Source organism: Rhinolophus sinicus, chromosome 8, assembly GCF_057876585.1.
Source record: "Rhinolophus sinicus isolate RSI-liver-muscle chromosome 8, RSI-T2T, whole genome shotgun sequence".
NCBI lineage: Eukaryota > Metazoa > Chordata > Mammalia > Chiroptera > Rhinolophidae > Rhinolophus > Rhinolophus sinicus.
The window spans coordinates 9,824,360-9,841,859 of NC_142508.1; the positions used below are offsets into that span (position 1 = coordinate 9,824,360).

General features: G+C 48.0%; 1 protein-coding gene across 8 annotated transcripts in view; it reads left to right on the forward strand.

Annotated features, from left to right (window-relative positions):
- Window positions 1-17,500, forward strand: part of HIPK2 (homeodomain interacting protein kinase 2) — a 174,016-nt gene that overhangs the window by 109,244 nt on the left and 47,272 nt on the right. For all 8 annotated transcript variants that reach the window (XM_088799897.1, XM_088799894.1, XM_088799895.1 and 5 more), the window contains exons 3-6: window positions 9,489-9,612; window positions 9,893-10,012; window positions 11,871-11,957; window positions 13,510-13,694. In XM_088799897.1, coding sequence (XP_088656023.1) covers window positions 9,489-9,612; window positions 9,893-10,012; window positions 11,871-11,957; window positions 13,510-13,694 — 516 coding nt within the window. The remainder of the gene's footprint in view (window positions 1-9,488; window positions 9,613-9,892; window positions 10,013-11,870; window positions 11,958-13,509; window positions 13,695-17,500) is intronic.

The window sequence follows — 17,500 nt, forward strand, 5'->3', positions numbered from 1 at the left end:
TGTGCATGTCTTTGGATGTGTGGTATCTTTCACTGTTAAAAAAGATTGAAAGAAACTTTAAAAAAGAACTTGGAACAGTACATGTGTAAAAAGAATCGCTATATGTAGATACATGCAGAAACCTGTGATTCCGTGTCCCTGGCTGGCAGGTGCTTCTACAGACATTTATTGAGCATGTATTTTGGCAAAAAGTACGTGCATTAAACCTGGTAAAACTCGAGTCCTGTGGGGTGTTGGGAAGTAAGAGCAGGCTTGGCCCAGGAGCCTCGGTTTTGTGGTAAAGAGACCAGAGACCAGACTGGGAGATAATGGGGCGCCTGGGCTGGATGCAGGCTCAGTGGGCACCAGGCACCTCAAAAGGAGAAGGGATTTGACAAGGCAGCGTGAGCATCTCTGAAATGCCCCGTTGTGGGGTCCAAGCTGGTTCTAGGAACCTTTCCTCATTGAGATTTACAAGGAATTTAGAGGCTAACATCAGAATATACTCCGGACATCTGAGCACTGGTTTCTGACTTATACCGACACCATCAGAAGCCTTTGGAGATTATGGTCAGTTAAGTTTCAAATCCAAACGTTTCTTCTGGTATATAAACAAGAAAGTTAGATTTTGGCCCTGCACTTTGCAGAGTGGCACTCGTGCTGGGAATCACAGATCAGCATGGGGTGGGGATATTATATACATTTAGTGCACACCAGGAAAGAAGGTCTCATTCGGAGCCAAGATGAAAAACAAAACAAAAAACCACTGCTTCTCTTGAGTTTAACATTATACTGGAAATGGTCAATTGAACCAAGGAGGCCAGCTTCCTTTGGGAGACTGTCCAAATGTGACATGACAATGATGTGAACACCTAGACCAAACTGTGACTATACATAATCCACCTTCCATGTGGATATAACATCAGTTCTAAAGTCCTGAGCAGTTCTGTTGGTGATAGCTGCAGATATTCAATGAAGACAGAATCACCGGGGAGGTCTTAACATGAACCTCATCAGCACGCAGCTTGGTGGTCATCGGTAATGGCCCCTAAGGTGGAACTTCTGGAGCGTCTCTGCAGCAATTTTGCAGCGTGTGTCACATCCAGCTGGAGCCACTCACAGGCCCGAGTGGGGTGTCTCTCCTCGCTCTCCGTCTGGAGTCTGAGCCTTGCTCCTTTGCTGCAGCTCCCTGCATCACAAGGCCATCTTCAGCTTATTACAGGGCAGTATACTCTCCTGGGGTGGGGGTCGGGGGTTTCTAGAGATCTTAGGGTCCATAGTGTTTGGCAAGGCCATTACAAGGACAGCCTCCTTGTCAGCTGGGCTCAGTGCAAGCTCACACAATGGATGGGCTCCTGGTCAACCTCACCCGGTTTCATTCCTGGAGCTCCACCCGTGGGTCGCTTTGTCTTTCTCATCTACCCAGCACCCCAGGCACAGACAAAGCTATTTCTCTCCTCGCTCCTCCTTGCCGAGGAAGCTGTGTCTTTTTCCAAATCAAATCCCAGGCTGGCCTTGGATTAGCCAGGCCTCGGTCAATATGTAGATAGATCTCTACTTGGACCTTCCTGGATCCCCCAGACATGGTGCATAAATCCACCTTTTAGGGGTGCTGCTCCCCATTTTCCTGGTAGCCCGCCTGTCCAGAGCCTTCAAGCTTTAGATCCAGTTTCTCTCAAATAGCCTCCTTCTAGTCCCCAGATGTCTGTCCTGTGTTTCTAGGGTCCTGTGTTGCTTTGATGTAAGCCCTTGCCTCCCACTCTGGGTCACCAGATCAAATAATGGCTCAGCGCTCATGTCAGCGTTTCCAAATCTCCTGATTTTTGCAGTGGAAACATAAGATTTAACAACCCCTCTGAAATACAATTTTACATTTTGATTGCTTCTGCCCTAGCCATACCGAGGTTACTTTCAATCTACATATATTTGTGGGAACGGGCTTCTCCACTGCAGTTCAATTCGAGTCCACCTTATAATATCAGTGATTATAAAATACCATGGGCTAATAGAGTGTCTTGCTTCCAAGGAGTTCAAACTGCTTTATAATTCTACCGACCATAATTTATCTTCATAAGCTGCTGTAGAGACAAGAAAAAAAGCAAGATTAATAATCACATTTTATAGATGGTGAAATAAAAACTCAGAAAAATTGAGTAACATTTTTCCAGAAATGCACAGTTCTTCCTGTGCTCTCTGATTGGCGTTGCAGATGGATTGCCTAAGTTGGGAGTGGCTGTGAACCCTGTACTTGTTTTATTAGTATACTGTGTGGATGATCGAGACAATGACGCTGGTCTTAACACTTGGCCGGGGAGGTTGGGCGAGCAGGAGCTTGTACCATGAAAGGAAATGCAGAGTTGGGACCCTGCTTCCCTCTGCCAGGAGGGAGTGGGGGCCATGGGCAAGCAGCTTTCTTTCTAAAGCCAGGTGGTAGGTCCTTGGTTGTTGGCTATATTAATCGTCATCTTTTTTTATATAAATAAATGAAACAAAAGGTGTTTCATGTATACGTTTTAATAGATTTAAAGAGTTGTCCTAATGTTTCAACTTATAAAGAGGAAAACAGGCTTTAAAAAAGAGGAAAAGGGACGCTCTCCATTTGATTGCTGTCACATGACCGTAGGCCTGTTATAGATAAGGGATTTAATATTTGTTGACTGCCTCCTCTATGCCAGGCCTGTGGTGGGTGTTTCTTAGCGCACTCTGTTTAATTTCACCCTCGTACCAGCGTCAGGAAGCGTGTGCACAGCTGGACCCTTACAGAGCTGAGTGTCCCTGGGAGCACGGGGCGCCCAGCATGTGTTGTGTGTCTTCACTCGGCTTCTGTGGTCTCCCCACCGCTGTTGGGGGTCACTGCCCCAGAGGGTCGCGTGACCTGCACGTGATCTGGGAATAGCCTAGCAGCTGTGTGCGCCCTCAGGAGAGCTGGTGGAGCGAAATATCAAAGCTTCAATAATTGATGTGTTGAAAATGACAGTTGTTGATTCTCTTTTTACAGGAAAATAGAATTTTCAGTGGCTTGCTATGGGAATGTGGGAAAGGAGCAACCCCTCTCTCACTTACGTGCAAATTTTGTCTGATACTTCATGTATGTTTAAAGTATTTTTGATGTCCCAAAATAGCAATGAGGAGAGTCTGTTAGATGATCCCGGGGTGTGGGGGGGTTGGGGGGGTGGCGAATGAAGGATGAGTCATTAACAGAACCCGGGTGATCTGAGCCCAATGGGAAAGGTCATTTCTCAAGTCAGCGGTCCTACCTGCTGTGGAACTGAACTGAGAACAGAAACAGCCCTCATGGAAAAAACAGAAATGTGATTTTTTTTTTTTTCTTTAAGCAGGCAAACTTTGAAACAGAAAGGCCAAGGAGATGGTGCCAGCTTCAGGAAAAGATGGTACCTGTTGCGGGTATGGGGTTGAAACAGAAAGATTCATTCCTTGTGCAAATGTATAGTGAGCCCCTACCATGCTCAGGCACTGTGCTCGGCCTGGAGCTACAGCAGTGACATGGGGAGGGGGCCGGAGGGGACATGCACTCACCCTGCCCCGTGCCTGGAGGCCGCCCCACATGTCCGCTTCCCAAGCCTCAGCTCAGAGCGCTCCCGGAAGCCCTCCCTGCTTTGCCGGCTCCCCCAGTGAGCCCCTCCTTTGTGTACTGGACACACACTCGGCCCGCGGTGTGTTAGCTCTTGGCGTGCTTGGCCTCTGACTAGACGGAGACCTCCTGGAGGAGCTGTGAGGTCCGGTTTGTTTTTCGATCTTCGCACCCAGCACAGTGCCTGGCATATAGTAGGCATATCGGAAATGGAGGCTGAACATTCGAATATGTGAACGAATAAGTGGAGCTTGAGCCAAATACTGTCACAGAACCAGTCTGGGCAAGACTCATTGGCAAGTCTGGGTTCTCCTTCACTGAAGAGTAAATAGGCCTTAGAACCGCCGAACGTGCTTCAGGTGTGCTAAACACAAAGAAACAGATTTTAGACTTGGCTTTGAACTTTCGGGAGCGAAGAGGCTTATGGGTTAGCCGCGCAGGGGACACGGCATCTGGCAGATCACAGCAGAATGGCCTCCAGTCCCCCAGGGATGACTGGGGGGCGATGGAGAGGTGCCTTCCTTACCGCAGGGCTCCTGGCCTGGGTGCTGAGCACATTTTGGGGGAGCTCCTGCTGTGTGGATCAAAGATGAGCACAGCCCGACCCTGCCCCTCAGAAGGCCTCGTAGGGGGCAGATATGCGGACATGTATATGGAACAGGAAGTGCTCGATGAATATGCATTGGACCAATCTGGTTATTCATGTGTGTGTCTTCAGCACCTGGGACACCAGCACAGAGGAAGAGGGCGGTGTGTCCGAGGGAGGGAGGGGGCGGGGAGCAGGCAGGCTGTGTCAGAAACATGATCCATGTATCGTGTGTGCAGACGAAAGGACACATTCGTAGGGATGAGGCAGAATTTCAGGGTAGATTGGAAAAGGTTGAACCCAAAGGCAAGAGACCAGTAGGGGCTTTCGAGACCAGTAGGATTGAAGATGGCTTAGTTAAGATGGTAGCAGTAGGAGCTCGTGGGGAACTAACTTCAAGGAATTAAGAAGAAATAGGCTCTAAAGGACTAGATCTCGGAGGCCTTTTCTGCCCTAAGGTCCCAACCCTACCCTGCATTATCCTGGTGCCACCTCCGGCCCCCGCCACTCCCTCTAGCTTTTGTGCTGTGACCCCTTGGTGAGCCGCTTGCAGACAGGCATCTCCGGTCCTCGGGGCCAGCCCTGTTGCAGGTGCCTTGCACAGGTGAGCGTGGCTGCACGGTCATGCCCACCTCTGGGCCGTGGTTCCCGCCTGCACGCAGGTCTGCTCTTCGCAGGCTAAACCCTGCCCCTCGTGCCCGGGCTTTCATCCCTTCATGAAGAGTCAGCCCTTCTGCTCCCCTTTCTTTGCACTGCCTTACAACTTTTAATCTGAATCACATATTGTGGCACTTTCTTCTGTTTATTAATGGTTTATTCAATCAACAAACCATTATTGAGTGAGTGGCTACTAACTGCCAGGCACTGTGCTGCCCTCGTGGACGTAGCAGGGGGAAGGACAGTAAGCAGGTGATTGGGAAAGTGCTGTAAAGTGACATTTATGGCACTGTAGATGGAAACTAACTGGTGTCCAGGGAGGCCTTTCTGTGGCGGTGACAATTAAGCTGAGGTTTGAAGGATGCGAAGGAGGCGGCCATCTGAGAGCCCACAGAGAGAGAGCATTTGAGGCAGAAGCATAAGATTGCATAAGGGCTCTAGGTCCAGAAGTAGCTTAGGGATTCTAGAAATTGAAAGGAAATGGATTGGGCTGGAGCTTATTGAACCAGGAGAGTGGATTTCAATGACAGTGGAGACCTGGGCAGGGTCCCCATCAAGGAGAACCCTGTGGGCCATGGAAGGATTTAGATTTCATTCTAAGTGCAGTGGGGAGCCTCTGAAGGGCTTACAGCCAAGGGAGATGTGACCTGTTCACTTTGGCAGCTACGTAGAGAGTGGATTGGAGGAAAGACAGACCACAAAGGAGGCTCCAGGTGTGACAGGAGACCCAGGGCCAGAGTGGTGGCAGCAGAAGTAGAAAATCAGGAGCCAATTTGAAATAAACTTTGGAGCTGACCATGTTGGTGGATTGCGTGGTGAGGTTGAAGGGAGACAGAGAGGCCTCAGAGATCATTCGCAGGTTTGTAGCATGAGAGGTGGGGCGGGAGAGAGGGGGGTAATTTCGTTTTGTGAAACAAGAGGGACAGAGGGAGGAATATGTTGGGTGGGGAAGGGGGCAGAGGGGAAGAGTTCCCTCTTAAACACACTCAGCTTTTAGCTGATTGTGAGACATTCCAGTGGCGATGTCAGGCTGCCAGAACATAGTACATCGAGAGCTGAGAAAGGTCCATGATGGAGATAGACGTTTGGAAGTCACGAATGGAATTTAAACCTGTGGGAATGGATACGATTACTGTGTCGGTTTCTTAGGCCTGTGGGAACATGCACCACAAAATGCATGACTTAGAACAACAGATATTTATTCTCTCACAGTTCTAGAAGTCCAAAATCAAGGTGTCGGTAGGGCCAGGCTCCCTCTGAAGCCACTGGGAGAGGATCCTTTCTTGCCTTTCTCCAGCTTCCAGTGGCCCCAGGTGTCCCTCGGCGTGTGGCAGCATCACGCCAATCTCTGCTTCCGTCTTCACCTCATCTTCCCTCAGCATCTGTGTCCAAATCTTTCTCTTTTAAGGACACCAGTCCTACTGGATCAAGGGCCCAACCTACCCCAGGATGACATCATCTGAACTAAATTACATCTGCAGTAACCCCACTCTCAAATATGATCACGTTCTGAGATACCAGGATTAGGATTTCAGCATGTATTTTTGGGGGGCATAGATTAACCCATAACGATGACCTAGAACAAGGATGAAAAGAGAGAAGACAAGGGGTCCTAGGACTTTGTCATCATCTTGCAGTTGGATGGAGGACAAGCCAGCAAAGGAAACGGACAAGCCACACGCAGAGAGGCAAGACAAATATGGGTGTGTGTGGCGTCCTGAAACCCCAAACTGTTTCAAAGCAGAAGGGAATGGTCAGCAGTGAGAAAGAAATGTGGCTCTTGGGTCACAGAGCTGAGAAGTTGACCAGTGGATGTGACAACGTGGTCACCGGTGATCTTGACCAACACAGCACTGGAGTGGAGCATAGGGTGGAAGTCCAGTTAGAGGAGATGAGAAGACGATGTGAGGCAAAGCCGGGGAAACCGCAGGAGATGACACTTTAGAGATTTGCCTCTGGCAGGAGAACAGAGAAATAGGGCAACAGCTGCAGGGAGAAGAAGGGATTAAGGAAAGGCTTGGTTTGGGTTTTGGTGTGTTTTGTTCTTGTGTTTTGCTTTTTTTTTTTTAATGGGAGATGCTGGCGCATGTTTGTATGCTTGGATTAGCTCTATTTTCGTATCTGTGTGTTTATATTGTGTATGTTTTGTATTCCACTTTAGTTGTTATATGTGAGTTTTGGAGTTGCCTTCCCAGCATCGGGGCCCCTTGGGGACAGGACTGTGCCTTCTATTTCTTTTGTCTTGCATCCATCTAGCCTGACACCGAGCATTTGTTCATTGTAGTCACAGCAAGAAAAACATTGTGCTGTACTTATCATGGCACCAGGCATGGCTGTCATTTCATTCTCTATTGGAAAATAACTACGAGTGATTTTCACAGGCCCTGTTCATGTAACGTCAGCCATTTCCCGAGGTTCCAAATGACCCCCTCAGGGGCGTGAGAACCAGTTAATTAACCCCAGAGGAAGGGCAGACCCACAGTCACCTCCAGAGAAGTCCTCACGGAACCAGACCCGCCTGTTCCTAAGACCCAACCTGGAGACTGGAGTGTCCAGGCGGCCAAGTGCAAAGGTGCAGGTCACAGGACTAGGAGGACAGAGATCCAGGCACGAGTGACCTGGAGCCAGGAGCCTGCCAGCGGAGGGGCTCCTCAGGAACCGGCCTCAGATCTCTTCTCCCGGGAAAAAGCCTGAGTCTGCGTGGGGGGACGAGGTGGGGGACACACCTGACCCGAGAACAGAGAGGGCAGAAAGAGAAGCAGCGTCTCACACATGTGCACATGTGTAATAAAAGCATGCTGTTTTCTCTGTACTGTTCTTTCAGAGATTGCCTTTTCTAAGTGCTGTGGGGTTTGTTTTTTCTAAATAAACCAAAACCATCTCTAAAGAGATTGCATTGCTAGAGGCAGCTGCCATGATGTCGTCAGTTACACACGATGATCAGGTGACTCTGAAAGCCCTGGTGTGGGTGGGTGGAGGCTGGACACAGTGAGCTAGGCAGGCCATGGAATCGAAGGCCCCGTGATACAGGACAGTCCAGCACTGACGGGCCATCAGACCACCACAGGCAACCCAGTGCATCAGTGCCAGGGGGCCAGAGTGGCCTCCCGTGTTTATGCAAATGATCAGCAACCAGAACTGGAGGAGACACAGACCAGAGAGAGGGCCACGTGCCCGGCAGGACACTGGTAGCTGAAGGTGCCTGGCAGTGAGGGGACAGGGACACGGCAGGCCCATTAAGTAGCACCAAGGTACTCTCCCCCACGCTCCACAGTAACTCCGTCCTGGGAAGGCCCAGTCGTGGACTGCAGGAAAAGCATGTCTTGCTACCCAGACCAATGACTGTGGCATTCCAGAAGCACCCACCCAGCCGCAGTGCTGAATCTCCACCTCAAAGGAAGTGAAGAAACTCTTTTTTAGATCAGAAAAATCAGAAGACTTTGTAACAAGACATCTGGTTTTTGGTTTGTTTTTTTCCATACTATGATATGGAGAAGAAAGGTGAGCAATGAGAGCGAATTTATAGGAACAAGGTGGGGAGATGCTTTTCAAGTGGGGAAAATTTCAGCTCGAAGCTTCGAGGCAAATGGAGGTGTTTTCATCACACCCTGCTTCCCTCCTCTCAAGCTAAATGGATGAAGATAACCTAGATAGAAAAGGCTCCCCAGCAACCTTCACTCCCACAACAGGCTGCTGAAAGGGTAGGCGAGGGGCGTCTTCTGGCGTTGCTTGATCAAGTGGGAAATTTTTAGAGGAAACAGAAGTTGGGCTAATGCATTTCGTGATCAGTAGAGTGCCCTGAACCTCGTCGTTTAAAAAACATAAACTGTCTTCCCATCTCAGACTTTGAACTTGGTTTTCTCCAAGATGTACCCCTCCCTACTCGAGACAGATGCTCAGAAAAGAAGATGCCCTCTGTGGTCTCTTTGGTTTTGGTTACTAACTACAGGTGAAATGTTCTTTGCGTTGAGGTGATTTCTTTCAGAAGCTCCAGTATGTAATCTTCACCTCCTGTCTGTGAATAACTCCTACCGTCGGGAACGAGTTTATAATGGAATTCCGATTGACACCCCGATTATGTATTCATGAACATGGTTCTATAATTGTAATGTTAGAGAACTTTTTAGGAGATTAACTTGTTAGAAGCTAATGAAAAAACTAGTGTTTCCTTGAAAGTGTAACACGGACTCCTAAGAAAGGGACACCGGCATGAACCGCTATTGGGTTTAATCCCATTATGCTGGGTGGAGGCAACTTGTTTTGTATAGATTATTAAAAACAGAATACCTGTGTTGGGGAATTTCTTTGGAAAACCTAGGCGTTGTCTAAAGATTGGTTTCCCGAGTTTTCAGCTACAAAAGAGAACGCCTGAGTATCTAAAGTGGTTCTTGGCTCATCTGGTTGGAGTGTAACAGTAATGGAGTCAGTAGATGTGGTTCCCTGTAGGTCTGTTCCAGAGCCACAGACCAGCCATCGGACCCGGCTCCCCACTAATGGGGAGGAGCAGGCCAAGGAATGGAGGAATCACTGCCACACAGCTGAGAACACAGGCCCGTTAGAGGGGTCAGTGATGGCACCCTGGGTTTGAAACATAGGATTTTATGTAGAATTCATACAGAAATAGCTGCCTGCATTTCCAAATAGCTAATGCTTTCTTCCGTTCTTCCTTCGCAGGGCCCCCGAGATCATCCTTGGGTTACCATTTTGTGAGGCCATTGACATGTGGTCCCTGGGCTGTGTCATAGCAGAGCTGTTCCTGGGCTGGCCGCTGTACCCGGGCGCTTCCGAGTATGATCAGGTGGGTCCGAGCAGCACAGGTATTCACATCAAGCGCTCGGTTTTCACTCGGGTTAGCACTTTGTGTTTATGACATGAATGTGGGTGGGGTTCTGGGGTTATGTCATCTCCCGAACCTTGCTTCCCCCAACCTTGCTTTTCTTTCTTTATTCCTCTTTCTTTTTTTACTTCTTTCTTTCCCTATAGCATTGTCGTTTTTCCTCAAAGGCACTAGGACCAGGAGTCTACCATATGTACAATGACAGGAAAAGCCTTGACCTCATTCTCGTCTTTTCTTGCAGATTCGGTATATTTCACAAACACAGGGTTTGCCAGCTGAATATTTATTAAGCGCAGGAACAAAGACGACCAGGTTTTTCAACCGTGACACAGACTCGCCGTATCCTTTGTGGAGGCTGAAGGTAGGAAGAGCATCCCCTCCATTGCTCACCAACACCCAACGCTCAGGGAAGAAGTGGGGAGCTTTTGACAGCAGCACGTTGATTCTGCGTCTCACTCGGATTGGGCCGGCGTCATGGGGGAGGGGCGGCTGTTGTTGATACGGGGTTTGGATGAATGGAAATGTTCAAAAGCACCACTTTGCTTGGCTTGCAGAGCTTGAGTCCCAAGCTCTGATTTGCTAAGCTCCCGGGATTTAATTGATGACCTGTCTGGTTTGTGTAGAGAGAGAAATGAATGACCCCCAGCCCTCAAGGAGCTCCCAGTGCAGAGGGAGGCCAAATGCGTGCAGCAAACCCTCGCCCTGTAACCTGTGGCAGAGGGCCGGGGAGCAGCATTTGAGCCGGGCTCCAAAGGATGAAGAGTGTCTTCCAGGCAAAGGAAATAGCTTAGGCAGCCACGGCACCCTGAGGCCCGGGCAGGGATCTGTTTGTCCAGCTGGCACGTGATGCAGCGCCCCGTTGCACACCATAAACTCGGGTGGCTTCGCTTTCACAGAAACATATTTTGCTTTCACTTTGATCTACACCTAGTAATTAAAATTAATGTATTTTCCTGGGAAGGAGAAAATAATGGAAGCTTTAAGTAAGTTTTCTGTTCATTTTAGGTTCTTCTTCTTTTTTTTTTTACCAGAGAGTGAGTGGGTGTTTTCTGCTTATGTTTTTGGGGTTTTTTTTTACAAAAGCCATAGCCAAATTCTAATACGGTTGAAAGATAATGTGAGGCCAGTAAGTTACAAAAGATTTACTAGAGATGTTTGGGAGCTAAGCAAGCACTCTGGGGCTATTGGTGGGAGGGCTGGCATCTGGCAACTGTGAGGGTGAGTGACTCAAGGTCAGGTCCAGTACAAAAGAGTCCTGGGACGGAGGAGGGTGAGGCCAGGCAGGGGCCTCTTCTGTCTTAGTTAAGAGCCTTGGTCCTTCTTGTCCAGCTGTTCCTGGGATCGAAGCCTAGATCTTAGCAGTTCCAGGTGTGCTAGTCTTAGTGAGATTTTGAGGATTAATTACTTGTGATCCAGGGGTCCAAAAACCCATAGTAAATGAAAACAGCACTTTCCTAGACGAAGGGTAATGGGGAAACCGGATGTGTGTGCCCCAGCCCCAGGCGGAGGGGCGGTGCAGAGCACAGACTCCAGAGCCAGCTGCCACATACCGGCCATGTGACCCGGCAAGCTCCTTAAGGTTTCTATTCCTGTTTCTCCCTCTGGGAATGGGTTGGTAATCGTCCTACCTAAGATTGTAGTGAAGAGCCTTAAATGAGTTCATGTGCTTTAGAATTAGTGCCTGGCACGTAGTCAGAGCTACATGTGTAAGCATTTGATGCATAAAATTAAATTAAAATTTTAAAATGTGTGGGAAAGGGCTTCTGTTTTTCCACATGTGAAATTTTACCTTATCCCTTAAATTAGGGAAGAATGTAAAGTTATCATGGATATGGCATATCTTGCTTTTCTTGGAACCCTCCAGACCTGACTCAGAGCAGGCCCCAGCAGGTGTTCATGGGAGAGAGGGAGGGGGAGGGAGGGAGGGAGGGAGGGAGGGAGAGGGAGGGAGGGAGGGAGGGAGGGAGGGAGGGAGGGAGGGAGGGAAGGAAGGAAGGAAGGAAGAAAGGGAAGAAGGAAGGGAGGAAGGAAGAGGGATGAGTTAGTGTGGAAGATGAAGAAAGAAAGTAATTAGTTTGCAGGTTACTTTGAGAAGAATCAAAGTCTCCTCTAAAAAGTGGGGAAAAGACCCTCCGTGAGAAGCAGAAGCTCGAGGGTTTAAGTCACAGTGACCAGAAAATAATTCACATGACTCATCAGTTTTTGCCTCTCTTGACCAGACACCAGATGACCATGAAGCAGAGACGGGGATTAAGTCAAAGGAAGCAAGGAAGTACATTTTCAACTGTTTAGATGATATGGCGCAGGTAAGCAACGTGGGTGAGTATGCCATGTTAGCCCTTTAAAACCCAGCACAGCAAGACTTCTGCAAGAATAATGTAGCAAGGCGTGTAGCAATCCACATTACTCAACTGCAGTGGTTGACCTTGACCTTAAACAATGATATGCCAGCCTTAGTAAGAATACCACTGGATTTGTGGGACATTTGAAAAACCTTACACCAGCTCCTTAAAAATAGCTTCAGTTTATTGGTTGCCATTTTTGAAGTAGTACTGGCCAGTCTTACCGATGTTTTCCTGAGAAGAATTCAAGCCCACTACTGCATTTGAGTGCATTGCCCGTGATTCAGCGTTACTTCCCTTGTGTAACAAGGTACCACGGTTCTGGAGGCTTGAAGTTCGAAATCCAAGTATCAACAGGGAGATGTTCCCTCTGAAGACTCTAGGAAGAAACTGCCCATGCCTCTTCTAGCTTCTAGCCCCTAACAGTCCTCAGTGTCCCGCCATCCCCCATGCTTGGCCTCCTCCTTCGTGTGGCCTTCATCCTGTTTCCTCTTATTTCTGTGTCCAAATATCCCTCTTTTTTTTCCTCTTATAAAGACACCAGTCATTGGATTTAGGGCCCAGCCTATTCCAGTTTGACCTCATTTTAACTTGATGACACCTGCAAAGACCCCATTTCCAACTCAGGCCACATTCACAGGACCCAGGGGTTAGGACGTGCACATATCTTTTGCAGGGACACAAGTCCACTCACTACACTGTCTCTCTCAGCTCACTGGAGAGACCACAGGCTCTCACTTTTGTGCTACAACTTCAGCTATTTTTAACGTAAAGACTAGTCTAAAATCAGGGCAACCCAAAGTGAATTTTTCTTAAAAGCAATGAGAAATAAAGCTAGAGACCCATAAACACTTAGCACACCTCTTACTGAAGATAAGTGTAACCAAAAACCGTGATAGTCAGTAAAGTATACTTGTCAGTTGATTGGAAGCTTAGATTGTCTGAGGAAAGTGAAATTGCTTTCCAGAGCATGCCTTGGAAAACGTAGACAGCGCCACAAAACTGGTCTTTTCCAAGGCTATCCTAGTATAGACTTGCTCTGGGAAGAAAAATTCTGTGTTCAGATATCCTGCTTGTCATGGTCAGAAGTAACCCCAATGAACACAAGGACTGAAATGATCCTGGCCCTAACTCGGGGAGCTACAAGAAGACTGATACACGTAGATGTAGGAGGGGTCACGCGGGCCCCTACATTTCCCTCTGAAGGTTAAATAAAGAAACCTTTTTGCATCTTATTTTGTACTACTGGGTTGTAGTTATTGTTTTTTAATTGCGGTAGAATACAGAGAGCATAAAAGTTACCGTCTCACCATTTATAATTGTACAATTCGGTCGTAGTAAGTACATTCACATTGTTATGCAACTTATGACAGCGCCTCCAACAGGGCAGACACAGCCTCCTGGGAACTGGGAGGGGGTGACTGAGAGATTGGGGTGGAGCTGCAGGAGAATAAGGGAAGGCGGGGACGGGGGAGGCATAGCAGGGTCTCTCTAACCTGTCCCTACTTACTTCCAGGTGAACATGACAACAGATTTGGAAGGCAGTGACATGTTGGTGGAAAAGGCAGACCGGCGGGAGTTCATCGACTTGTTAAAGAAGATGCTGACCATAGATGCTGATAAGAGAATCACCCCGATCGAAACCCTGAACCACCCCTTTGTCACCATGACACACTTACTCGACTTTCCCCATAGCACACAGTAGGTGTCCTGCTCGGGGCTTTATACCGGGGCTCGGCAAACTTTTTCTTTAAAGCCTGATTTAAAGATTTTTTAGGTTTAATGGCCATACAGTCTCTGTCACAATCACTCAGCTCTGCTGTTCTGGCTGAAAGCAGCTGTAGACAATTCATAAACAAATGAGTGAGGCTGTGATCCAATAAAACATTATTTCTAAAAACAGGTGGCCAGATTGGGACCCTGGGCCACAGTTTGCTTTACCCCAATAAAGGAGGGGACGGTGGAGCATAGGAAAGTTCAGGGTTGCGTGGACCAGACTCTGGGTGTCTGTGCATGAAGGGAGATGCTCAAAATGACTGGATACGGAGGCAGAGCCACTTCTAATGCCAGAGGTCACTCCCAGGACCATTCCAGGGAGGACTCAGTCTAATTTGGATTTGGGTTTGTTCATTCATCCATCCATCCATCCATCCATCCATCCATCCAGTGTGCTGTGTGCTATGCCAGGTGCTGGGGGTACACTGGGGGGCTGAGGTAGAGATGGAGCCGCTCCCCACTGGAGCTTGCAGTCCATAGGATAGAGAAAGGTATAAAACTAATGATACCCAAATAGCCTGGCTGATATCAGGGAAAGTATAGGGTGTGATGAGAGCGTGTGACGAAGGCGACTCGCTTGGGGCGGGACAGGCAAGATCCTGGGGAAGTGACCGCTGAAAGATGAGTGAGAGGGAACTGGTGGAAAGGCCCATGAAAGCAGAAAGGGCACGGCCTGTGCAGAGATGCCCCCACTGGCAGGGACAACCCTGAGAGCTGGGGGACAGTGGGAGAGATGAGGCCCCAGGATGAGCCGAGGGTGAGCCTTCCGTGGTCAGGATTTTGGTCTTGGTCCTAAGAGTGAGGTGGCGTCACTGCAGGACGTGTAAGCAGGGACTGGCTGGTCAGAGCGTGGTTACCAAGATCTGTCCACTGCTGCTTGGTGAGTCAGTGAGCCAGGAAGACGTGCCCATCACATTTGGCAACTTGGAAGCTGTTGGTAACTTAGTGGGAGCTGTTTCAGGGGATGGCAGAAGCAGAAACCAGCTTAGCAGGATGAAAGACTGAGAAAGAGGTGAAGAAATAGGAAGCTTTCAAGAAGGAAGGCTGTGAAAGGGGAGGGAGGAAATAGAGGGGAGACTGAGGAGGGCCCAAGGGGGCTTTCTTTTAATATGGAAGAGATTTGAGCGATTTTAAATGCTGATGGGAGTGTCTGGTAGCAAGTGAGAGATTACAGATAAAGGATGCTCAGAAGAGAAGTTTCCTGAGACAGTGGATGGGGCTGGGATTCAGAGCACGGGTAGAGGAGTAAGCCTCTGTCACCGGAAGGGTCGTGGATGTTGGCAGGTGCGCTGGTCTAGCGGAGCACAGCTGAAGGAGTTCTTCAGCAGCTCTGTCTTCTCTTGTTGAGAGCAAGTGGTTGGTGGTTTAAGAAGGGTAGGGAAGTTTAGGTAGTCGGAACAGAATACAGAGCAAATTGAACAGAGACATACAGTAGAATTGAGCTTGGAGGTTGGACACAAATCACGTGGGGTGTCACTGAACTCCCCAGGTGAAGGCACAGAGGAAACAGGTAATTGGGTTCATCCAGATTGGAGTTGTGCCAGGCGGCTAAGAGAAAAAGACAGATTGACAGACTTACGTTGTTGGCAGTAGAGTAACGTATAGGAAATGGGGTGGGGGCACAGTTCAGCTCATAACTGGATAATAAGAAATCTCACTTCAGCCTCTCAACCCCGAGGCACTTGGGATTTGAAACGCACATCCCTGGGTGTCTGCAGGGAGCAGCAGTGTACTCAAGAGAGCACCAGATTTTAGTTAGGGTCAGGAGGAAAAGGGGATATGTGAGAAGAGGCTGAGGATAAGAGACCTTTGCAGAGGACAGTGGGCCCTGCTGTGGCCAGCCTCAAATGAGGCCGAGTGTCCAGGCTGGACTTGACCTTAACCAGCCTACGAGAAATGAATGGGTGGCGTCCACCACAGATTGTGCTTCCTCTAATTTCAGTTCTGTTCCTTATCCGTTAATGTTAAGCAAGTCAAATCATATTACAACAACCAGACACTGAGTCTTTAATTTAGAACCATGTTTGAAACAAGCAAACTCCAGTACAAAGAAGGAACTTGAACCCGTTTCTTGCAAACTCTTTTTATGATGGGATTTGTCCTGTTTCTGGGTGTGGTAGGGGTAAGTCAAGGGGATGTCAGTTCAGCACCACAGAATGGTCTTTTTACATTCAGGGCGGAGGTGGGATGATTGAGGAACAGCTATTGGGAGGAAAAAGAGGGGTGCTCTCCAGAGGGCTCCCGTTGGCCATCCACACTAAGTCAATGAGACAGTCACCCACATAAAGCCACAGTCACGGTTGATGACCTCAGGGTTCTGTCGGTCCCTGGGTTCTATGAGGAAGCAGCAGTAGAATGCTTCACTGTCCTTGGTGAAGACCGAGCATGGAGACCATGAGCGTCAGCTTCAAATTCAGACCTTGGTGAGGGTCCCAAGAGGACCACTGACCACTTATAACTCAGAAAATCGGCCTCAGAAGGAGAAACAGGTCTTTGAGCACACCTGGGCTTACCTGGCAGTAAGCCTAATCCCTAAGGGTCCCCAGAACTTGCTGGGAAGACTATGAGAAGTCCGGGTGAGAAGAAGCCTCCTGGCCCACCTGCTGTAGACCCCACCCATGGAGCTGGACCACAGCTGCCCCAACATCTAGATTAATAGTTGAAAGAGACCCCACGCATCCCTCCAAACCAGGACTCTAGTGCACAAATTCCTTAAAAACCATTCTCATAGGATTAACCCAACGTGAAAGTGTTTGCCTCTTCCTGAAACTCAGAACTCAAACCATTTCAGAATATTCTGAGTCTAAAAGCTTTGCATTGAATTGTCACAAAATCAGTGAAGCCTTTAATATATTCCAAAAAGACTACAAAATCCATCGTTTTATTGCTTCAGCTTCCATGTGAAAGCACTTAGCAGTGTGCTTGGTACTTAGAAGAGCTCAAAACGTGTTGGCTTTACCAGCATTATTAGTTTTTTTTTTGGTTTTTTTTTTTAGCTATTGGTTACCATAGAATCTGTTTTCCTTTCTCTCCAGGGTCAACAGTCAGTAAATATTTATTTCATGGGCACTGTGTGGCCAATGTAAGTCGTCATCAACTCAGAAAGAAAGGATTCTCTGAGCATATCTAAGTCAGTTCGGAACATCTTTCATGGAAAGAGTGTTTTAGGATAGCCCGCTAGCACCTGTTCGGCCCAAAATACAGCTCACCTCTGTGATATGCAGAAATGGTACATACTTGTAATCTTAGAATGGTAGAAAATTATTTATTTATATTCAGTTATTACATATAATTAAAATAAGCTTAACATTGAACTTTAAATGCTGTTTTATTATCTTGAATTTTGGCATTTAAGGTAAACTAAGTTCAGTTAGAAGAAGACACAGATGTGAGAAACCATGTGTAAATTCTGAAGGACACTTTATGGTGGGTTTTGATCCTGGTGTCGGCAACACATTTGTACTTTACTTTCATAATGAGGGTTTTGTTTTGATTCACAAATGCAACGGAGGGTGGGGGCGAAGCGGGAGAGGATTTTATTTCATGTAACTGGGCAAGAATTAGAAAATAAAAAGGAAGGATGAAAGAAGTTCACGAGGATGTATATGTATGTGCATACACGGAGATTGCCAGTAATTAACTCTAGACCTTGGCAAATGACCTCTCCTCTCTAAATTTCATCCTTACTTGTAAAATAGGGGCAACAATGGTCTCTCCCTCTCGTGGTTGTT